Source organism: Natrix helvetica, assembly GCF_964273705.1.
Source record: "Natrix helvetica genome assembly, chromosome: Z".
Taxonomy (NCBI): Eukaryota; Metazoa; Chordata; class Lepidosauria; order Squamata; family Natricidae; genus Natrix; species Natrix helvetica.
This window is the reverse complement of record NC_138554.1, coordinates 140,694,467-140,718,680: the sequence shown is the minus strand read 5'-3', so window position 1 is coordinate 140,718,680 and position 24,214 is coordinate 140,694,467. Positions and strand designations below refer to the sequence as shown.

Genomic DNA, 24,214 nt, shown 5'->3' with positions numbered 1-24,214 from the left:
TCCAGCTCTGTTATTCTGTGGAACAGGTTCCTCCTCACTGGTGGGGTCCACGGTGCTCTCTGAGCTTGGTGGTTTTCCTGAAGACGATTCATGACCCAAGTAGGTGACATCATTGGTTCTGATCCAGCCTTAGCAGAAGCAAGAAACAGACTCCTCCTCAGGGAAAAAAAACCCTTTTTATTTACCTCTTGTGAATTAATTGCATTCACCCACCGAAAAGTCCAGCAATAATTCTTCAAGGAGTTAACTGCAGTATCAATTCCTTGCGATAATTGCAAGGCCTGGAGAGGCTGCAAATTAAGTTCTGGCAAGCAGTCTTTGATGCACGAAACACAATAAGCGAAATCTTCAGAAATACGAGCTGTTGCCTCCTACGACAACCACTCCCCTTTCCTTCTATTTATTCCGCAGCCAGGGAGGGGCCGTTCAGCATCCACGTGTATTTGCTTCCTGAGATGACTCCTTGTCCTCCCTTGTTCTCTCCTAACTGCTCTGCACATATGCACATCTGGAAGAGGCCCCAGCTGTTCTTCCTCCCCACTCATGTCAGCCTCCAAAGGCAGCAGCATCTCCGGTGGCTGGGAAATGTCAGACGGCTCTGGCTCTGGGTCTGACACACAGCCTTCCCCAGATGCCAGAAATTGCCCAGGTTCTTCCCCAACTCCTCTGGCAGCTGGTGGGCCACAACAACCTCCACCCCCTTCCTTCCTTCCTTCCTTCCTTCTTCCTTGATGCTGTTCCTTAGTTTTGTCATGAAACATCTACAAGTAAACCTACAATCTCAGAGAGCACCCAGCATCCCACAGGACCTCCACCACCACCACCACCTCCTCCTCCTCCTCCCTTCCAACATTGATGCTGTTCCCTAGTTGGGTCATGGAACGTCTGCAAGCTACAAATTCTTGGTTTCCACCTCAGTTTCTCTTCTTCCTTGTTTTGTGCTCAACGCAGCCGGTCGCTCCGGCCAAGGACGACGTCGCCCACGTTAAAGCACAACACTCAAAATCGTGTCTGATTTAACAATGGGTTAAAATGGTTTGCCTTGTGCCTAAAATCTTGATGTAAGCTGCAAAATATTTAAATTTTTCTCTTCTTTTTGGCAAGGCATGAATTTTAACCACCCGGTGTCTGAATCCGTGAGAAAAATTAAAAATCTGATTTTTATTTTTTTTGCAAATCCTTCCAGAGAGAGATTTGTGTGTCACACACACACACACACAGAGACACACAGAGAGAGAAGGGGGTGATCCCCAGGAACACGGTGGTATCAGGACCCCTTAAAGTGATAATCAAATGATAAATAAAATAACATATCTAAAAATAAGGATTTGTCTGAATCAGGCGAGGAAAAATCTTTCCGGTGGCAGCTCAATAATTGAATGGCTCTCAACTTCCGTAAGGCAGGTGATTTACGACCGTTCATTTAGTGACTGAAGAGATGATGTCACTGAACAAGAACTTACGACCGGTCACACTTAATGACGGTCGCAGCATCTCCGCAGTCACCAAAATTCGGACACTGATTCGCATTTATGACGGTCACAGCATTCCCGGTAGGGGGGTCACACAACCCTCCCCCCATTTTTGCTCTTTGGACGAGCAAAGTCAATGGGGAATCCAGACGGGCTTTACGAAGTCAAATCCCTCCATCCTCGTTTCACGCGTGCTGCGACTTTTAGGCCGGCTGCTCAGAGTTTGAATCCTGAAATATATTTTTTCCAGCAAATTCATCCGGATTGGCTGCTTAAATCCTGCCGAATGAATGAACACGGGAATTTGGGGGTGAATTCGAACTCCACTCTAGGGATAACTGGTCAGGATTTTAATCCTGAGATGATCACACGAGCGGCTGTTCGGGGGGGGGGGGGGGGCTTCCCAACCGGTTTTGAACAACCAAAGACAAGGGGGGGGCAGGAGGAAAGGACACGGATTCGTTCCACGACTGAAATTTGCTTTAAAGAAGGCATGGATTCGCTTAGCAGCCGTGTGGAAAACAGGCAGAGAATCGGGTGCGAGTCACGGAAACCTGGCTTAGCAGTGGAGGTTCTGGACCTGATTGTGGAGTGGTTGAATGTCATCAGTTCCAGAAGGGGCTGTTTAAAGAGAGAAAACACCCCACTCTTCTGGGGGTTGATGATGTTACCTAGTTGGGCCATCAAATGTTTCAACCAAGCTCAGAGAGCATCGAGGACCACATTGTTCTCCTCCTCTCGCTCCTTTCTCTTCCTCCTCCTCCCTTCTCTTCCTCTTCCTCCCTTTTCTTCCTCCTCCCTTCTCTTCTTCCTCTCCCTTTTCTTCCTCCCTCCTTTCTCTTCTTCCTCTTCCTTCTCTTCCTCCTCCTCCTTCTCTTCCTCCTTCTTCTCTCTTCCTCTTCCTCTTCCTCCTCTTTCTCTTCCTCCTCCTCCCTTCTGGCACTGACGATGTTCCCTAGGTGGGTCACAAGACGTCTGCAAGAAAACTAAATTCAGAGAGCACCCAGGACCTCACAGTCTTCTTCCTCCCCTCCCTTCCTCCCTTCTACCGTAGCACTGACAATGTTCCCTAGCTGTGTCATGAAAGGTCTCTTAAGAAAACCACCCAGCTCAGAGAGCACCTAGGACTCCCCACCCCCACCCCCCATTTAAACCAGAGTTACAAATTCTCTCCTTTTCTTGATCCCAACAGGGGACAAAAAGGGCCTCCCTCCCACCTGTACTCTTTGCTGCGTGTTTGATACAGCAAGGCTGCCTTTGCTCCCCCAGGGAGCCCAATCCTTACTTCTGGTTGCATCAGCCGAATGTCTCTGGAAATGGAAGGTTCAACCCCTTTGCAAGTTACAAAAAGACGGTGAACTTTTCAGCAGAGGGAGAGAGAAGACGACTTTGGTCTGAAACGAAGTAGGGTCTCCTGCTTGAGCAGGGAGGGTTGGACTAGATGACCTCCAGGGTCCCTTCCGACTCCTGTTATTCCATAAGGGTCTCCTGCTTGAGCAGAGGGTTCGACTAGGGTTCACGTGAAGGGTTAATACCACTTTATAATGCCTTGGTAAGGCCACACTTGGAATCCTGCATTCAGTTTTGGTCACCACGATGTAGAAAAGATGTGGAGACTCTAGAAAGAGTGCAGAGAAGAGCAACAAAGATGATTAGGGGACTGGAGACTAAAACAGATGAAGAAGGGTTGCAGGAACTGGGTATGTCTAGTTTGATGAAAAGAAGGACTAGGGGAGACATGATAGCAGTGTTCCAATATCTCAGGGGTTGCCACAAAGAAGAGGGAGTCAAACTATTCTCCAAGTCACCTGAGGGTAGAACAAGAAGCAATGGATGGAAACTAATCAAGGAGAGAAGCAACTTAGAACTGAGGAGGAATTTCCTGACAGTGAGAACAATTAATCAGTGGAACAGAAGTTGCCTCCAGAAGTTGTGAATGCCCCAACACTGGAAGTCTTTAAGAAGATGCTGGATAGCCATTTGTCTGAAATGGTATAGGGTTTCCTGCCTAGGCAGGGGGTTGGACTAGAAGACCTCCAAGGTCCCTTCCAACTCTACTATTGTATTCTAAATTCTGTTCTAGATTATCTCAGGAGTCCCTTCAAACTCCACTATTATGTAAGGGTCTCCTGATTGAACAGGGTTTGGACTAGCTGACCTCTAAGGTCCTCTCAACTCTAATTCTGTAGCTCTACAAGGGATGCTTACTCAAGCAGGGGGTTGGACTAGATGACCTCCAAAGTGCCTTCCAATTTGGTAATTCTGATGCAAAAATTCATTGTCAGCAAGAGACAAAAGAATCACAGACTGAAAAAAAATGCAGGCAGTCCTTTCCTTACGACCACAACTGACCCCAAAAGTTTTGTCATTAAGCGAGACATTGGTTAAGGGAGTTTGGCCCCATCTTACAACCTATCCTGCTGCTGTCGTTATGCAAACCACGGCCATCCTTAAGCTAGTCACCCAGTTGTTGAATAGGCTTCTTGCTTTTGTCACCGTCGTAAATATGAGTCAATGACCGTGTTCATGGGGAATGTTTGGCATTTTTAACCCCAACAGCCAGGAGTTGAAATGTTGTGGGTCTAATTTGGCTACGTCTAAGTCCCATTTTTCAGGGACGTTGTCACTTTCGGAACCGTCGTTAAACGAACCATTGTAAGTCAAGGATCGACATTTGGCAGTTGCGAAACCCCCCCTGCCCCCCCCAGCAAAGGACGGAGAGAGACAGAGCCCAGGTGCAGCAGGAGTGAATATACTGTTTATTGAGTGAGAGAGTAAAGTCTTTCCTAACAGCTGTTATCAGCTAAGTGTGTCTATACAGAAGTGAGGGGTGTGGGGGAAAACTGAGGCAGAGGGTGGGTGGGCTGGGCTGGGCATCACCCCACCGGTCACTACGTGGTCAGGTCCTGGAAGACAGAAGGAGAAAGAAGAGAAGCATCAGGTCTCGCAGGCGTCTCGCGACCCAACTAGGTAACATCATCAGTGCTGGAAGGGTTTGGAGTTTGGGAGGAGAAATAGGAGTGTTGGTGCTCTCTCATTGCCGGTTCTGTGACCCAGGCCAACGTTCCACCACCATTTTCGGCCGAACCGGTAGCAATACACTTTTGGTCCTCCTCCTCTTTTCCTTCCTCCTCCTCTTCCTCTTCCTCTTCCTCCTCCTCCCAAACTCCATTCCCTTCTAGCACTGTTCCCTAGCTGGGTGATAAGACGCCTGCAAGAAAACCACCCAGCTCAGAGAGCACCAAGGACCCCCACACACACCCAACCCCTCCTCCTCCTCCTCCCCCGCCACAAACCCCATCCCCTTGTAGCACTGATGCTGTTCCCTAGATATATAATATATGACAATAAGGTTATAAAATAATATAATGAAATAATATAATACATATAAAATAATATAATAAATATAAAATAAAATAATAAAATAAAATAACTATACTGTACTATACTATAGTATATTATAGATTAAGAATAATACAATACAATATATAATAATGTAGTCATGTAATGTATTCCATCCTACCATTCTTTCTATTTCTATTCTTTCTCTATTCATTTCTATTCTGTTCTATAGGTAGTGATCGACATACGACCACAATTGAGCCCAAAATTCTTGGCGCTAAGTGAGATGTTCGTTAAGTGAGTTTTGCCCCATTTTATGACCTTCCTTGCTGCATCCCTGCGGTTGTGAAGTTAGTCACACGGTTGTTCAGCACATACAGCGTCTACCTTGCCTTTGCTGGTCAGAAGGTCGCAAAAGGGTTAGGGTGCTGCGACCGTCATAGATATGAGTCAGATGCCAAGCATCTGAGTTTTGATCTCGTGACCATGGAAACGCTGCGATGATCGTGAGTGGGGAAAGCGGTCCTAAGTCCCTTTTCTCCATGCTGTTGGAATTTTGAACGGTCACTAACTGAACTGTCATAAGTCGAGGACTGCTTGTATTTAATTCACTAGGGGTATACTCTGGGAATCACTGGGAAGGAGCCTTGTAAATTCTCTTCCTCTCAACCAAACTCTCAAAACTTGGCTGTCTCTCTGTCCTCTGGAATGCAGCCCCTCCTTTCCTTCCGGGAATCCAGACTACGTTCCACCACAGCAGAGGGAGAATGGCTGCCCTCAAACACTTACAATTATGGCGTTCACAATGTCATTGTTGTTGTTCCGAAGGGCTCGGATGGCTTTGGCGCGGGAGACGTTGGCCTCACCCATGACCAATTCGATATCTTTCATATCCAGATCCGTTTCGTCCACCTGGGAAGGGAGGGGGGGGGAGATCAATGAGAGAGGGGGGGGAAAGGGAAGGAAGGAGGAAGGAAAATGAAAGAAAGAATAAAGAGAAATAAAGAAGGAAGGAAAGAAAGACAGACAGACAGGGAGATGAAGGGGGGAAATGAAGAAAAGAAAAGAGAAAAGAAAGATATAATGAAAGAAAGGGGGGAAATAGAAAAGAAAAGAAAGAAAAAGAAAAGGAAGAAAATGAAAGAAAGAAAGAAAGAAAGAAAGAAAGAAAGAAAGAAAGAAAGAAAGAAAGAAATGGAAAAGAGGAGGGATGGTGAAGGAGGAGAAGAAGGAGGGAGGGAGGCAGAAGAGGAGGAGAAAAGAATGAGGCCACACGGGTTGTCATGGGGGTACCTAGGTGCTCCCATGTTACACCCCTTTTAGGCGGCCTGCACTGGTTGCCGGTTGTTTTCCGGGTGCCATTCAATGTGATAATTATGACCTTTAAAGCGCTCCATGGCTTAGGCCCAGGGTACCTGTGAGACCACCTACTGCCACCAGTAGCCTCCCACCGTCCAGTGCGATCCCACAGAGTTGGCCTCCTCAGGGTGCCCTCGGCCAGACAGTGTCGGCTGGTGACCCCCAAGGGGAGAGCCTTCTCTGTGGGAGCGCCTTCCCTCTGGAATGAGCTGCCCCCGGAGCTTCGCATAACCCCCGACCTCCGGTCCTTCCGACGCACCCTAAAAAGTTGGCTTTTCCAGCAAGCCGGCCTGGCCTGAATAAAATAAATTATTAATTTTAAGGTTTAATTTTAATTTAATTTCTAAATCTCATTGTAAATGTCTATTGGGTTTTTTGGATATTCTATTTAATCTTTCTTTTAACTTTTGTCATCTGTATTTTTATGCTGTACGCCGTCCTGAGTCCTTTGGGAGAAGGGCGGCATAGAAGTCCAATAAACCTAAACCTAACCTAAGGAGGAGGAGGTAGGAGAAGGAGAAATAAGCCATAATTATAATTATAACAACAACGGAATAAGGTTCCCGTAGACGTACCCCACCATGGGATGACTTCTACAACACTTTATGGTGTCCCAGCAACCTGAAGTCCAAGCTTAGCATCTCCAGAAAGAACATGGAGCTGGCTTGAGAAGTTAACAAGAGGTTGAAATGAACAGGTGGCCTCAAAAACAGCAGCATGAAGTGATGAGCTGGCTGCTAAATTAAATCAAGGTCATGGCACACCCTTGAAAGTAAATCAGGAAGACTGTAATTGGGGGGTCTGTCTGGCAAGGACAAAGGATGCTTATCAACAGGAAATATGCATGTGTAAAGCTTGTAGCAATTATGGGTAGCTAGAAAGCTGATAAAAGTAACAAGGATTAGACAAATTGCAGACCTCAGCCAAAAGTTAGCAATGGAGATGGTCTTCAGCAAATGAAATGTCTATTAGAGAACTCCTGGCGCATTCATTAGCCAAGGCTTAGGAATGGGACAGCTAGAGACCAACAGAACAAATTGTAGAATTATTGCTAAAATGTTTATTAGAGGATATTTCTTATTATTTCACCGTTTCCCATTTTGGGCATCAGGTTGGACTAGATATCTTCCTCTGTTCCTTCCAGCCCTAGTACTTTTGGGTCCTTCTATGCAGAGTAGTCCCTATGCATCTGAAAGACACCTGACCACAGCATCTAGGTTGGAGGTGCCACCATTGGAGATGGCGCCATCCAATGTGGACAACTCTTGTGGTCCTAGAGATGGAGGAGACCAGAGAAGAGTCCCCATTCTTGGTCAAAGCAAGATATTGCAAGCAAGAACTGGACTCCATGGATTAATAACCTTGCTCCCAAGAGGTCTACTCTCCTGGACCTTCTAGGTGGACCTCCTAGGACGACGTCATGAAGGTTCTCGTTCCTCTTGGCCTTCCCTACTTTCCACCTTCAGCTCAAGTCTAGAGAAGGTTGACATCTGGGTCTCCTTACCTCATCCTCTTCCTTGCTGTCCTTTTTGATGGTGGAGGCTGAAGCTGCTTCTGGATCTGCAGGAACTTTGAACTTCTCCGCTGCTTGGTGGACCTGTTGAGAGAGGTCTTCGATCTGCAGAAGAAAGGAACAGAAGGCCTTCAGATCTTCCTCCATTCTGGAGGAGAAAGAGACCTGGCTTTGGCCCATTTCCAAAAGAAGACACCCCAAAAGACGTTCTCCAACGAGTCCCAGATGGTTGGCCTAGAAGACCCTTCCACGTTCTACCAAGAGGCCAGGTCCTTCAACCAGGAATTTGAGAGGACCACTCCCTAAATCTACATTTCCAATCTGATTTCTTCAACTTGGACCCTCCTGAGATGAGAAGAAGATAATCTCTTGGTCTCTCCAGTTAACAAAGACGGACTCCAATCTATCACAATGCAGGAAGTCCTCAACGTACAACCATTCATTTAGCGACCAAAGGTAGAACAGCAATGAAAAAGTGACCTACGACCACATTTTTCCACGCTTATGACCATCGCGGGATTCCCGTGATCCAAAGTCGGAGACAACATGGCAACAGAGTAACATTTATGACGGTCGCTGTGATCTCCCATTGGCGACCTTTTGGACCAGCAGTGTCAATGGGGAAGTCGGATTCGCTTAACAACCATTGTGACTCTCTTAACAACTGAAATTATGGGTTGTCATAACATCTGAGGCAACAGTTGTCCCACTTCCTAGTGGACGTTTTGGGCTCAATGGTTGGTGTAAGTTGAGGACAACTGGTGTTAAAAATAAGAATGTCCCTCCAGTCAGTCAGTCTCTCTCTCTCTCCCTCCCTCCTTCCCTTTCCCCTTTCTATCCTTCCCTCTCACCCACCCACCCTCCTTCACTCTTCCTCTCTTTCTCTTTCTCTTCCTTTTCCCCCTCCCATTTCCCCTCTCCCCCTCTCCTTCCTGCCTTCCCTTCCTCTCCTCCTTTCCCGCCACCTCTCTCTTTCCTTCCTTTTCATCCTATCCTTCCTCCATCCCTCTCACATTCTTCCTTTCCTCCTTTCCTCCTCCTCTCTCCTTCCTTCCTCTTCTCTCTCCCTTTCATTCTTTCTTGCTTTTCTCCCTCCTCACTTCCTTTTTCCGTTCTTCCTCTGTTTCCTTTTTCCTCCCTTCCTCCTCCCTCCCCTATCTCTCCTTCCTACTTCCGTCTCCTTCATTCCTTCCATCCATCCATCTCCTCTCCTTCTTTCCTTCCCTCCCTCTCTTCCTTATCCTATCTCTCCTTCCTTCTTCCTTCCTTCTTCCTTCCTTCCTTTCTTTCTTTCCTTTCTCCCTTCCCTCCCTCCCTCCCTTATCCTATCTCTCCTTCCTTCTTCCCTTCTTTCTTTCTCTTTCTTTCATTCCTCCCTTCCCTCTCTTATCCTATATCTCCATTCTTCTTTTGTTACTTCCTGCTTCCCTTTCTCCTTCATTTCTTCCATCAATTCTTCTATATCTCATTCTTTCCTTCCCTCCCTTCTTGCCATTCCATTTCCCCTTCTTTCCCCTTCATTATTCCTTCCTTCCATTCCTTCCTTCCATCCCTTATCCTATCTCTCCTTCCTTCTTTTGTTTCTTTCTCCTTCCCTTTCTCCCACCCTCCCTTCCTTGCCGTTCCCTTATTCCATCTCTCCTTCCTTCTTCTTTTCTTCTGTTCCTTTCTCCTTCCTCCCCTCCTTCCATTTTTCTCCTATCTTTCCTTCCTTCCTTCTCTCCCACCTCCTATCTCTTCCTTCTTTTGTTCCTTCCCTTTTTCCTTCCTTCCTTCTCTGCTATTCTTCCTTCTGCCTTTTCTTTTTTTTTATTAAAAGTTTTAATAAATTTTACAAATGTTTCCCCTTCCCCTTTCCTCCCTCCACCCCCGACCCTACCCCCCTTCCAACCCTCCCTCCCCCCGAACCTCCCAGAGCAAAATACAGGGTATAAACATTTAACAATCATACGCTAACATAAGCTAACTAACTATAGCATCCTATCTGCTCTTGTACTTTAACTCCCCTTTTATAAAACTAACTTTGGGTAAATTGTAACATTCCTTGTTCATTCATAAGCTAACTGGAATTTCTTAGTCCGATATTTATTTTGAATATAGTAAATCCATCTTCTCCATTCCAACTTATATTTCTCATCCGAGTGGTCCTTCAAATATGCTGTAATTTTGGCCATCTCTGCTAAGTTTACTACTTTTAACGTCCATTCTTGAATAGTAGGCAATTCTTCCCTCTTCCAGTACTGCGCCACCAACAATCTTGCTGCCGTCGTTAAGTTCAGAATCAAATTAGTCTGGAACTATGCCTAACAAAAACAACTGGGGAGTGAACTTTATCCTCTTTTTAAGTATATTTTGAATAACCCACCATATTTTTATCCAAAATGCTTTGACTTTTTTGCAAGTCCACCATATATGATAATACGTAGCATCAACACAATCACATCTCCAACATTTAGGTTGTAAATTTGGATACATACAAGCTAACTTTTTAGGATCTAAATGCCACCTATAAAACATCTTATAGAAATTCTCTCTCAAGTTTTGAGCTTGCGTAAATTTTACATTTCTTACCCAAATCTTTTCCCATGTTTCCATCATTATTGGTTCTTCAAAATTTTGTGCCCATTTTATCATACAATCTTTAACTAGCTCTGTTTCAGAATCTATTTCTATCAGTATATTATACAACCTTTTTATATGCATTTGACTCTGGTCCCTAATTTGTTTTACCAAACTATCCTCATTTTGTGTGATATCAATTGTCTGATCTTTTTTCCATCTAGTTTGTAACTGTCCATACTGGAACCAGGTTTGAATTACCCTTTCCTCTCTTAATACATTCAAAGGCTTTAACTGTAATACACCTCTTTCTATATTAAGAAGATCTCTATATGTAGTTACATCCTGTTTTTGTTCTATACTTATATTCTCTATCGCGTGTCTGGGTACTACCCACACAGGTATCTTATCATTTAACCTATATTGGTATTTTTTCCAGACACGCAATGGGGCATTCCTTAATATATGGCTTTTAAAAATCTTATCTACCTTCTTATCATATATTAAATAAGCATGCCAACCATATACCAAATCATATCCCTCAATATTCAGTATTCTATCCTCTGTTAGATTAATCCAATCACTAATTATTGATAAAACTACTGCTTCATAGTATAATTTTAAATTGGGCATTTTCAAACCTCCTCTTTCCCGTATGTCTTGCATTATTTTAAGTTTTATTCTTGGTTTCTTCCCCACCCAGACAAAGTTATTAATACCTTTCTGCCATTCTTCCAAATTTGCATCTTTTTTAAGTATTGGTATCATTTGAAAAAGAAATAGAAACTTAGGCAAAACATTCATTTTTACTGCTGCTATCCTTCCCAACAAGGACAATTGCAGTTTTTTCCATTTATTCATCTCTAACTGTATTTTATGCCATAATGGTTCATAATTATACTTATATAATTTCCCATTTGATGTTGTAATGTAAACTCCTAAATATTTAACTTTTTCTACTATCTCGCATCCTGTTACTCTTTCTAATTCTTCGTTTTGATTTGTAGTCATATTTTTAACTATCATCTTTGTTTTTCCTAGATTGAGTTTGAACCCAGATACTTGACCCTATTGATTAATTATGTTCATTAAACCTATAACTGATTTCCCCGGTTGGGTTAAAGTTACAACCAAGTCATCCGCAAATGCTCTTACTCTATACTCATAATGCCTAATCTTAATTCCCTGTAGGTCATCTGACCCACGTATTCTATTCAACAATAACTCCAAAGTCCTTCTGCCTTTTCTTTTTCTTCCTTCCCTTTCTCCTTCCTTCCTTCCACCCATCCACCCATCTCTTCTTCCTCCCTCCCTCCCTCCCTCCCTTTTCAGTCACCAATAGACTTCTCCCTCCCCGTGGGATCCCAGCTCCCCTCTAGGTCCTCTTCACAACTCACCTTGGCTTCTCCAAAGACGACGTAGTTGTTGGAAGATGGACTTTTGAAGACATCTGGTTTGTCGATGACAAACAAGATATTCTTGGAATTACGGATTGTTATTCTGGTCACACCATGGATTTGTCGCAGACCCAGCTTGGACATCGCCTGGGGGCAAAGAAGAAGACCACACACAGCCTTTCAACACCGTGTTGAAGGTCTCGCAACCACACCACCAACAGAGAAACTCACAACACCCTCAAAAGCCATGGAAGAAAACTAAGGAGGCCTCTTGTAGGTCAACAAAAGAGCTGATTGAACAACAAGGAGTAGCAGGGACCTTGCTTCCACTCAATGCTACTGTTGTGGTCCAGTAGACCAACCCCTTGCTTCCTTGGAAGACTATACCTTGAGCTACGGTCTTCTTCAAGATACGGTGGACCAGGAACCGTGGAAAGTTCTGGAGACCACAAGATGTTTCTGGTATGGACCATGCAGAAGTCTTCTGACCTTTTGAGATAACTTAACTTATCTAGTGGGGTGAGCGATCTCAGTCCAGAACCAAAGAAAGGGCAAGAGAGATGTTTACACCCCAAAACCTGGAGCTCTTCCAAGGGGCTCTGTGGCACCTGGCGATACCTTGGCTGATGCCTACTACACTGAGTAGAAGACTTTCACCTTGCCAACCCTTTGAGGTAGAGCAGATCAGGAATCTAAGAAACTCTAGATAAACACTCTTAATGAAGACGATGAGTTCCTTAGGCACGAAACCTAGCTGGGGGACTCTGAGCCCATCCCGAGGAGATGGTGAGTTCTAGTTCCATGTTAAGCAAGAAAGACAGCTGGGTGATTTTGGGCCAGTCCCTCTCTGACAGCCCAACCTACCTTGCAGGATTGTTGTTTTGGAGAAAATGGGAGGAGGAAGGTGTGCTGGATATATGTTCACTGCGTTGAGTGACTTGTGAGAAGGGAAGGAAGGAGGGAGGGAGGGAGAGAGGGAGGGAGGATATGGATGTGGAAAGGAGAAAGGAAGGGAGGGAGGGAGGAAGAGGAGGAGGAGAGAGGGAGGATATGGATGAAGAAGGAAGGAAGGAAGGAGGGAGGGAGGGAGGATATGGATGTGGAAAGGAGAAAGGAAGGAAGGGAGGAAGAGGAGGAGGAGGAGAGAGGGCGGATATGGATGAAGAAGGAAGGAGGGAGGGAGGGAGGGAGGGAGGATATGGATGTGGAAAGGAGAAAGGAAGGAAGGGAGGAAGAGGAAGAGGAGGAGAGAGGGAGGATATGGATGAAGAAGAAAGGAAGGAAGGAAGGAAGGAGGGAAGGAGGGAGGATATGGATGTGGAAAGGAGAAAGGAAGGAAGGGAGGAAGAGGAGGAGGAGGAGAGAGGGAGGATATGGATGAAGAAGGAAGGAAGGAAGGAAGGAGGGAGGGAGGGAGGGAGGGAGGGAGGGAAGAGGGAATTACCTTTCGAGCTTTTTTCTCGCTCCGGCTTTGTTTGGGCTTGCTAGTGGACTCCTCTCCACTACCCATGGAATGCATCGGCTGGTTCTGTAAAAAAGCCCAAATCCATTTACTCATCCCTTACTCCTAAGTGGATAGCTTTGGGTAAAAGAGCGTTTTCATGCTCTCCCCTCAACGACCCATCCATTTCTCTTTACCTTCCCGGAAAGGCACGTAGCTGCTCTCGATTAAGCGTCCGAGATCATTTTTGAAAAGGTCTTTTATTTATTTATTTTATTGTGCGTCTTCCCATCAATCCTCCCGTCTTTGCAATTGTGGGCCACAATTTTTCAGAGAGTTGTGGCTTTCGCCCCAGGCGTTTGGTGCAAAGCAACACCAACACTGTCCATTGGGGCCAATTGCTGGGAGATGGGGAGTTCTAGTTCCGCTTTAGATGTGAAGGCTGATTGGGTGACTTTGGGCCCTTAACCAAAAGTCTGGGAGTTCTAGTTCCACATTAAGCAAGAAAGACAGCTGGGTGACTTTGGGCCAATCACCAGGTGATGCTGAGTTCTAGTCCCATCTTTGGCAGGAAAGCCAGCTAGGTGACTTCTAGCCTCCCTCTCTCAGCCTGGGCCACCCCAAGTGCAACTGACTAGGGAATTCTGGGAATTGAAGTCCCCCCCCCCATTTGGTCTGCAAGGGCCACACCTGCTCCGCATGAGCTGTCCGTGGTACTGGAAGATTCGGCTCTTCCAATCCCAGTAGCGATCCTTCGTTGCTTTTGGAATCGTTGGGAAATCCTGTAAAAAAAGATGTTTTAGGGTACTCAATCTGAGATCTACTTTACTGAGGCTCTGTCCTCAACCTACGATGACAATTGAGCCCCACATTGCTGTTGTTAAGTGAGACGTTGTGAGCTTTGCCCCCATCTTATCCCCCTTCATTCTACAATCCTTAAGAGAACCACTGCAGTTGTTATGAGGGTCACACAGTATAGACTCCTTGGGCTTGAAGGGACCTTGGAGGCCTTCTAGTCCAACCCCCCCTGCCCATCCTGGTGGACGTCCCTGAAAGATCCACCAAAGATCATGGAATCCTAAAGCTGGAAGGGACCTTGGAGGCAGGGGGTGGGTTACTGCAGGTGTTACTGCCAGTTTCTTGAGTGCACCATTTTGCACACAGACAAGCTCACTTCGTTTGCCTCTCCCTCCTCTCCCTCCTCCTTTGTTAAGCCATTATTGCAATTGTTAAGGGACTACTCCAGTCGTTAAGCCACCACTGTGGTCGTTAAGTGGACCCACTGGTTGATATGAGGCGGGATTGAGTGAAAATGTCAATTTTCAGCAGAAACATCGTAAATCATAGTTCTTGTTAAGCAAATCATTGCAGTTGCTCAGTGATAACACGGTCGTTAAGCGAATCCGATTTCTGCATTGTCAGGAGGTTACAAAAGGGGATTGCGTGACCTGCGTGATGCTTCAACCGCCATAAATATGAGCCAATTTCGATCACGAGACCACAGGGTCGTGAGTATCCAAATTGGCCCCAAAGTCCCTTTTTTCAGTGACAACTTCAGTCACTAAACAAACAGTAATAAGTCAAGATTTATCTGCAATTGCTGAACGGGAAGAAAATGGGAGGTCTTACCTTCTGACAGAGGTAACGACATTCCAACGGAACGGGAAGCCAAAGGAATGGGGGAGTCCAGAGACGAGAAGGCATCTTCTGAAGAAGAGTGTCCCGTGCTTTCGGTGAGAAGATTCTCCATCCTCGGATGGCTCATCTTCCTCTCCGTGTCCTCCAATTCCATCACCTCCAACACTTCTTCCATGGTCTTCTCATTGGCCATCCTATTGGCTTCTCGTCTTGGAAGATCTTCTGGAGGACTCTGAAGAGGGCTTCCATCCATGACTTCAGCCTCATCTTCCCCAGGGGCAGAGATGACGTCTTCCACACCAAGTTGGGTGGCTTCGTTTGGTGCAGAACCTTGGAGTTGAGTGTCTTCCACCTCGCTCCTTTCAGATATGGGAAGGACTTCTCTCGTTCCACCCTCCTCCACCATCTCTTCTTGGCCTTCAGCTTTGGCTTCCCTGCAAGATTTCCAGGAGCTTTGTTGGCGATCAGCAGTCTCCTCCCCAAGGGTCCTTGGGGCTTCAAGTTCTTCAGAATATTTTGGTTCTACTACTTCTTCTATGTGCTCTCCACTGAAGTTCTCTAAGACGTTCTCCTTCAGGCAACCAAGAAGACTCTGGGCTTCTGCTACCAGGAGACTACTGATGAGATGCGCAGCCTCCACTCGTCGGTCCTCCAGGTTTCCAAAAGAGCCTTTCAGCATATTGGTGACCTCTTGTTGGTCTTCAAGAACCCTTGGAGATACCGTAGCTCCATCATCATCATGTTGAAACAAGGCACCAGATGGCTCGAGCTGGCTAGGGATGGTTGGCAAGCTCTCTGTGGTGGAAGTTTCTAGATAGACCATGCTCACATCCTCGACAATGCTTCCCAAGCCTTCCCCGCTCTCCACCTGCTCCATCTCTACATGTCTACTGGAAAGACTATCCTGAGGTTTGGGAAGATCGGTCAAATAGATCACATCTTCAGAAGCTAAGAAGATCTGTTGAGGAGTCCTAAGCTCAGGACTCACATCTCTTTGCTTCAAAGCAGGTGAGGTGGTCAAAGGTGTGTGGGCAAGAACACTATAATGCAGACACACCTCCGTGCTCTGCGGCAGAGGTACCTCATCTGGAGAACAATTTGGTGGAACATCAAAGCATTCAGACTCAATGTTCTCCACCATCAGATGCTCCAACTCTGAGGTCAATGCCTCTAGGCTTGGTGGAAAGTGACTCACCTCCACAACCACGCTTTGGCTAATCCATGTTTGATCAGGGCTCGCAAACTCTTCTCTTCCAGAATCTGGAGATGGAGCTAAGATCATGATTTCATTGGAGACATCCTCGGGGGATGTCACAAAGCTGCACTCCAGATAAGAGTAAGATGCAGAGTCCTCCAACGTATCTGTGGTGTCCACCTCTTTTTCCTTTTGCAGAGGGTGCCCAGTTTCCAAAATAGGAAGGAGACCCTGGAGGAGAGCTTCAGCAAAAGTCTTCTTCTGAACCTGTGGATGTTCCTCACATAGGGCACTATCAGTCATACTGGAGAGCATTTGGTCTATGTTTTCTGCTGGATGAATGCCTGGGACAACCTCAACCATCCCAGCCTTGGTGTCCAAAAGGTGGACATCACCCACATCGCGTGGAGACTCGACAGAGTCCACCCATTCTCCGTGGTTTTGAGCTTCGGGCAGGTCAATGCTCTCCAACCTGCCCTTGGCTTCTTTGCCCCGTAGAAGGTCCATTTGGCTGTCCTTCCGGCTGCACTGCAGGAATGCTAAATTGTGAGTATCTCCTTGTCGTGTTACTTCGGAGCCAAACTGCTCCATGGCATCATTGGAAGAGCGTCTGGAGTAAGCCTTTGTTTCTGGATCGATTGAGCTATTCTGCGTTCCACATAAACTCCAGTTCTGCAATTCGACGGCTCCCTCCCCATCTGGGTGGCACAGTGGAGATTCTTGGGGCAATGGTGCAGAGGCATCAAGAAGGACTCCGTTGTCTTCTGTAAGGATGCTCTCTGGGGTGTCACTCAGCACCAGGAGGGAATCAGTGTCGGGTTTTGCCTCAGAAAACGCCATCATTGCACGGTCCTCATTGTTGTTGATTTGGTCAAGAGACGACGCTTCCTCCAATTTGTCTTCTGACTCCAGACAGACAACGATGCTGTCCTGGGTTGTCTCAGAATCTGCTCGGGCGACTTCGGGTTGTTCTAAAAGAGCCCCCTTCGATTCAAGGAGCGACGCAAAGGGCCTCTCCTTCTCGGAAGAGGTCCCCAACAGCTCAACGTCACCCGGCTCTAGTTCGGCGGAGCTTCCGCTGGTGGCACCATCTTGGTCCATCTTCTTGAGTGAATCTTTGTCGTCCTGAGTTGGGGGAGCCAAATCTTCAGAAGCCATCACAGAGTCCTCTTCTCCTGGCCCCAGATGAGAAGTGCTCTTTGAGGAGGCACCCCCTGGGCTCTCTGGTCTAGCTTGCAGCCAGGAGACAACCATTGTATCAAAGGATTTTGGAGGTTTCATTGCATCATCCTCCATCAATTTTTCCTCTTTTGGCGTACCCTTTTCCTCGGTCTCTCCCCTCGTCTGTTCTTCCCCTGTTCCATGAACAGTGTCTTCATCCGTGTTGTATGCATCTGTGGATGCGCCCATCTTGCTCTCACTCTTCAGGTGCAGCGGCGCTCCCACTGTGTCTTCCTTGGACCCCAAGACCATGGCATATTGCTCCATGCCATCCTTGCCGTTATCAGAATCTGAGTCCCAGGATTCAGAGGTGTCGTCCGCATAACCAAAGGACTCACCCATTCTTTCTTCACTGGATGTTTCAGAGAAAGAGTGCAGGAAGGAGTTGGAGGCACTGTCATCATCGGTGTCCTCCACTCTGTAGAGAGCATCGTTCACCACCGCTTCTCTTTGCCGGAACATCCTAGTCTCCATGGATTCTGCCTCAAAAAGGAGGCTACCACGGAAGGGGAGAAGCAGAGCTGGTATCATCCGATTGCTCTCAAAGGTCCTCACGACGCATTCTGCAGAGGACGTACTTGGCAGGCTTTGAAGGCCTACCGGTTCACCCATCTCGGCGGCGACCGCTCCAAAGAAACCCCGAAGCTCAGAACGAGGCCTAGAAATGGCGGTAAAGGGACGAGCAAAGAGGCAGTGTTCCGACCCTCTTTTCGTGAAACCTCCGATTTCTGCATCATATGAAGGCTCATCCAAAGAGCTGGAGCTGAGGTCGGCCTCATTCTCGGACTCATCAGGGGGCCAGGGCGGGTAGGTCTCCTTGGGCTCTTGCAGGACGAGCTTCAAGGGAGTGTCAGGAGTGACGGCCGGAGAAATTGGCTTGGTGGGCTGGACTTCTCCGCTCGGCGTCGGGGCGGAGGGGGTGCTTTGCGAGCCACCTGTGGGGGGAGACAGAAGGAGGGGGGGGAAAAAGCAAAAGTCAAACGGTCCACCTGGCAAAAGGCACAGAAGGATTTAAGTCACAAATTAGATCTGGCACAGGCATATCAGCAACTGCTGGTAGATGGTGCTACAGTGAGGCCCGAACCATTGTGATGCATAGGGGGGCATTCAAATGCACTAGGTTACAATTTGGCATTAGCATTGCCCCCGGAGCATACCAAAGTATCATGGAACAGCTTTTGCAAGGGATACCAGGAGTTGTCCCTTATTTCGATGACGCCTTGATATCCGCTGCAAATAAGGAGCAACTTTTCAAATGTTTGCAAATAGTTTTGCCCAGAATTAGAGAAAAGAAAAAGAAAAAAAGAGAAATGTCAAATCGCAGTGCCTAGGGTTGAATCCCAGGGATATTTGGTAGACGGCTCCGGAATTCACCCAACAAATGCTAAAATTAAGGCTATCAGGACCCTCCCCCCCCTCACACACACACACCTCACGATCAGATGGAGCTGCAGGCATTCCTCAGACTTCTCAACTTTTATAGCGTTTTCTTGCAACAGGAAGCAACCGTAGCTGAACTGTTGCACCGGCTCCTCGGAAGGAAAGCCAAGTGGACCTGGGGCAGATGTGAAGCCACTGCATTTGCCGCTGTCAAGAGACACACGTTCCCGATGCAATACCACCAGACCCGTACGTTGGTGTTAACCTCTGATGTGTCGTCTTTCAGCATCGGGACAGTCCTCAGCCATCGGATGCCCAATGGGACAGAAGGCCCCCATGGCATCCTATTCGAGGACCCTGTCCGCCGCTGAATGAAACTAGAGTCAGTTGGACAGGGAAGCCCCGGCTGCAGTGGCAGGGGTCAAGCGGTTTCACAAGTACGTGTATGGCCGACACTTCGAACTTGTCATGGACCATAAACCTCTGTTCGGGCTCTTGGCTGAAGACCACCCCACCCCTGCATCACTCTCACTGCAAATGACCTGCTGGACTGTTTCCCTTGCGGCCTACAGCTACCGCCTCGTTCATTGGTAAGACTCTGGGACATGCTGATGCCCTCAGCACTGTTCCCTCTAAGGTGCGCGACTGCGCGGCCGCGCATGTGGCAAGAAAACACAGCGCAGCAGTTTCCAACTGCCGCGCAGTGATTTCTACTGTCACAGGCGCCGGAGGTCCTTTGCAGACGGCTAGAACTGGCCGCCCGCAAAGGACCTCCCCGGACTTGTTTTGATGAGCGGGGGGGGGGACTGAGTTCAGCAAAGCAAGCCCGGGGAGGTCCTTTGTTGGCGGCCAATCCTAGCTGCTTGCGCCCGGCGCTGCGGCTAAAGTAAACCCCCCAAAGCCCCTTCCGCTACCGGAATATCTGCTGCCGCCTCCTCCTCCTCTAACAGCACCACCACATTTGCTGCCCGACGCTGCGGCCAAGGTGAAAGCCGCCAAAGCTCCCACCAGCGCCCCCACCCGTGGCAGCGGTGCCTCCCCATCCATTCGGAGCACCTGAGTTGGGCCCCGCATTACCCCTACCCCATCCTCCTCTGCTGTGCTTTTGAGGAGCCAGAAGGCCGCGGGAGCCAGTAGGAAGGCGGTGGAGGGGGGCGGGAGCAGGGGGGAAAAGGCCTCATGGCTTCTCAAAAGCACGGCGGAGAAGGAGAAGGCAGCAGGGGTAACGCGGTGCCCAGCTCAGGTGCTCCGAGTGGACGAGGGACGCGCCGCTGCCGCTACGGGTGGGAGGCGCCAGCGGGAGCTTTGCCGGCTTCACCTCAGCCGCAGCGCCGGGCAGCAAATGTGGTGGTGCTGTTGGAGGAGGAGGAGGAGGAGGAGGCGGCAGCTGTTATTCTGGTGGCGGCAGGGGCTCGTCGGCATCTTCAGCGGCAGCCCTGGCCCCTGTGAAAAAAGCCGAAGATGGAGCAGATCCACACAGATGACGTCGCCGCAACATGACTGGAGGAAGAATTCTGGGAGTTGAAGTCCACAAGTCTTCAAGCTGTCAGGTTTGAAGACCAGTGCGTTTTTTTCCCTAAAGGGTTAGGGATGCAAGGATCTTGAAACTTGACAGCTTTAAGACTTGCGTGCTTCAAATGCCAGAGTTTCTGACCCAACATTTTGGTTGTTAAGCAAGAGCGTTGTTAAGTGATACTATATAACACTTTTAATTAAGCGGGTACCTTGAAGAAACATAACTTTGAGTTTCAAATAATACTGATTTCGTTGTTGTCTTAGGTGACACCTGTGAAAAAAATTCAGGTGCTGCTCAGGTATGAAAATGTGCTGCTCAAACACTATACTTTTCTGCTCACACTGAAAAAAAATTAGAGGGAACATTGGCCCTCAGCAGGTGCCCATTGCCTAAACGTTTGGATCAGATGCTGGTTTTATTCATTGACTGCCTTGAGGCCGGCCCGGTGTCATCTAACGAGGTCGCCCATCGCTCAGCGAGAGACAAGACCATCTCTCAGGTTCTGAACTGAGTGTGGGGAAGGGGGGGGCAAGGGGCCGGTTGGGGCTGCATTTAAACCTTTTGTTTGCAAAGCAAAATGAACTGTCTGTATTGCGGGGGATGTCTCCGGGGGTGGGGGTGGGGGGCAGGGTTACTGTTCCACCCAAACTGTGAGTTGCAGTATTAGAGACCTTGTATTTGGGGCAACCGGGAATTGTCCAGATGAAATCTTTGGCAAGGAGTTACGTATAGTGGCCTAACATGGATGGGGAGATCGCAGAGTGGGTAGCAACCTGCACACCATGGCAGGGATCCCGACCAGCTCCACCAGAGGTTCTTGCACATGAATGGGAGAGGCCTAAGGCACCCTGGTCTAGGGTGCACGTTGACTTTCCAGGGCCCCGTGCACAGGCAAACTTTCCTTATAGTTGTGGACGCCTACTCGAAATGGTTAGAAGTAGTCCTCATGATCACCACCACGGCAGAGGCAGTCATCAAGTTGCTATGGAGACTTTTCTCCATGCACGGCTTGCCCAATGTCCTGGTTTAGGACAACAGCCCCCAATTTATGGACATCCAATTCGAGACCTACTTAGCAGAGCAGGGGAATCAGAAATGCCCTGGTCGCCCCATTCCATCCGGCTAGCAATGGTCAAGCGGAGAGAATGGTGCGAAGTGCAAAAGACGCCCTATCCAGGTTGGGACCTGATGATTGGCAAGCCCAAATTGATCAATTTCTCCTTATACAGCACATCAGTGGCACCACTGGCAGAAGCCCCTCTGAATTACTAATGGGTCACCGGCTAAGGTCTCCCTTAGACCAGCTGCACCCAAACTATTTTGCCAATCGATTCAACCAGTCAACTATGGTCATTTAGCATAGGGGATCGAGTATATGCCCCACAACTACGCTGGGGGCACTCTCTGGGGTCCTGCCACAATTGTGGAAATTACTAGCCCTCGCTCGAACCGCCTAGAGCTCGAGGACGGTAGAAGTTGGAGAAGGCACATTGACCAACTCCAAGGCCAACTCAGCCATTCCACTCTTAGGCAACCAGAGGTAACTCCTTCACGAGTTGGTCAAAGCCCTACTCAAAAGGAGCAATCATACACTCCTTTCCACAGACCCGAAAGAGCCGGAGTACTTATCTGAGGAAGTTGGAGGCCCGTGGTGAGTTCCAGGCGAAAGACTCTGAGAACTCCAGCCACCTCCGGGAAAGTTTCCAGGAGCTTCCATTGGTCGAGAAGTACCAGCTCCGGCTGAATTGCGCAGGTCTGAGAGGGTTCCCAACGCCCCACCTATTTGCGTGACTATATCACTAGTTGGGTTAGCCCAGGGGTGTCCAAACTTGGGAACTTTAAGACTTGTGGACTTCAACTCCCAGAATTCCCCAGCCAGCCATGCTGGCTGGGGAATTCTGGGAGTTGTAGTCCACAAGTCTTAAAGTTCCCAGGTTTGGACACCCCTGGGTTAGCCCAACTAAGAGGGGAGAGGTTACATATTGACAGCCAAGAAATAGGCTCCACCAAGGTCCTCCAGTCCGATGGGAGAATACTCAAAGCCGATTGGCTGAGCCGTCTGACAGCTCCCTATAAAAGGGCCAGCTGTCAGACAGGCCATTGCTGGATTCGTAAATAGTTGTCTAATAAAGAGCTGCTGTTTGCCACTGAAGCCTGAGTCTCATCTCATCCCTTCACCCGATCAAACAGCTTATGTATATATCAACAGCAATCAGTCTAAGGATATAACTAGAATACATAAATTCCGTGATGAAAATTTGGAGTCTTTATTTATCAACTGCAAACCTTTTTATTGTCCATGAGAGTTTTCCTCATTTCTCCTAATTGTGGTGTATGTTCCTCCATAAACTTGTGTAAACAAGGCATCACTAACTCTAGCTGATCAGATTATGGAGGCTGAAGCCAAATACCCAGATTCACTGGCCATTATTCTAGGTGATTTCAATAAAGACAACTTAAGGAAAGAGCTTCCAAAATGGGTTCAGCCTGTCAATTGTCACACCAGAGGCAAAAATACTTCAGACCATTGCTACACAACACTAAAAGATGCTTATCGGTCCTTAACACAAGCAGCTGTGGACCTCTCCGATCATTGCATAATTCAACCTTGCACCTGTAACTAACAATTAAATCAGTCAAGGCTTGGACTGAGGAGGCAGAGTTAAAGCTACAGGCTTCCTTTGTCTGCACTGACTATAATATTTTTAAAGATGCCTTTGCAGACCTGGATGAACTCACAGATACTGTAACATCATTCGTCAGCTTCTGTGAAGACCTAAGTGTACCGACCAGGAACTTGCGAATATACAATAACAATAAACCTTGGTCCACAGCTAAACTTAAGCAGCTACATCGTTCCAAAGAGGAAGCCTGTATAAAAGGTGATAGAATGTCATACAATCAGGCCAGAAACGTATTATTAACAAGGGAGATCAGAGCAGCAAAAAAAGAAGCTACTCTGAAAAGCTAAGGAATCGGTTCTCAGCAAATGAACCAGCAAATGTGTGGAAAACTCTTTAAAATATCACCGGTTATGGCAAACGTCCTTCCCAGGCTGGTGGATGACCTGAATGTGTTTTACTACAGGTTTGAAATTAAACTACAGCCACCTATCTCCACAACCCCCATCCCAGACACATCAACAACACCCAAACTCCAAGTGACCCCATCCCATTGGGTTCACAACCCCTGGTGATCACACAGAAAAGGAAGTGCAAGATCTATTTCACAGACAGAAGCCAGGAAAAGCACCAGGCGCAGACAAGGTAACTCCTTCTTGGCTTAAAAGTCTGTGCTGACCAATTGGCCCCCGTCTTCACCCGAATCTTTAACAAATCACTAGAGATGTGCTATGCTCCTTCTTGCTTCAAATGCTCCACTATCATCCCAGTGCTGAAGAAGCCCTTCATCAAGGAACTGAATGAACTACAGACCAGTTACTCCAACATCTGTAGTTATTGAAAACCTTTGAAAGGCTAATGATTGAAAACCATCACGGATCTGCTGCTAGACCCCCTGCAATTTGCATACCGAGCAAGTAGATCGACAGATGCTGCTGCTAATATCCCTCCCGGTGGGATAGACTGCAAAGCTCAGAATCCGGTCTGGGAAGGATGGGCTTTGTAATCCCACTGAAGGTCTTGCTGGGGGGGGGCATATGAGGAAACGCTGAAGTCCAGAGAGAGAGAAGGGAGAGAGCGGGAGGGAGAGAGAAAGGAGTGATAGAAAGAAAAGAGAGAAAGAAAAGAGAGAGAGAGAGAGAGAGAGAATAGACAGAAAGGAGAGAGAGAGAGAAAAGAGAGAGAGAAAGAGAAATAGAGAGAGAGAAAAAGGAGAGAAAGAAAAGAGAGAGAGAAAGACAGAGAGAGAAGAGAAAGAAGAGAAAGAAGAGAGTGAAAGAGAAAGAAAAGAAAGAGAGAAAGAGAGAAGAGAGAAAGAAAAGAGAAAAGGAAAGAAAGAGAGAAAGAAGAGAAAGAAGAGAGAGAGAAAGAGAGAGAGAAAGAGAAAGAGAAAGAAGAGAGAGAGAGAGAAAGAAAAGAGAGAAAGAGAGAGAAAGAGAAAGAAGAGAGAGAGAAAGAAAGAAAAGAGAGAGAGAGAGCTCTTCTGAGGCTCTGACCCTCATTTAGGGATGATGGGCTTTGGAATTAGAATTGCCCCCTCCCCCCACTTGAGACCCCCTA

General features: G+C 47.5%; 1 protein-coding gene across 2 annotated transcripts in view; it reads right to left on the bottom strand.

Moving 5' to 3' along the window:
- Positions 1-4,220: 4,220 nt before the first annotated feature.
- The window catches only part of LOC309381198 (uncharacterized protein), a 65,618-nt gene continuing 45,624 nt past the window's right edge, over positions 4,221-24,214 (bottom strand). The window contains exons 6-9 of one of the 2 annotated variants that reach the window (XM_081931927.1): positions 11,643-11,789; positions 7,678-7,791; positions 5,604-5,726; positions 4,221-4,378 (exon numbers count right to left, since the gene is read on the bottom strand). In XM_081931927.1, the coding sequence (XP_081788053.1) occupies positions 4,364-4,378; positions 5,604-5,726; positions 7,678-7,791; positions 11,643-11,789 (399 nt within the window). In that variant the 3' untranslated portion in view covers positions 4,221-4,363. The remainder of the gene's footprint in view (positions 4,379-5,603; positions 5,727-7,677; positions 7,792-11,642; positions 11,790-24,214) is intronic. The other variant, XM_081931926.1, reaches the window with a different exon arrangement.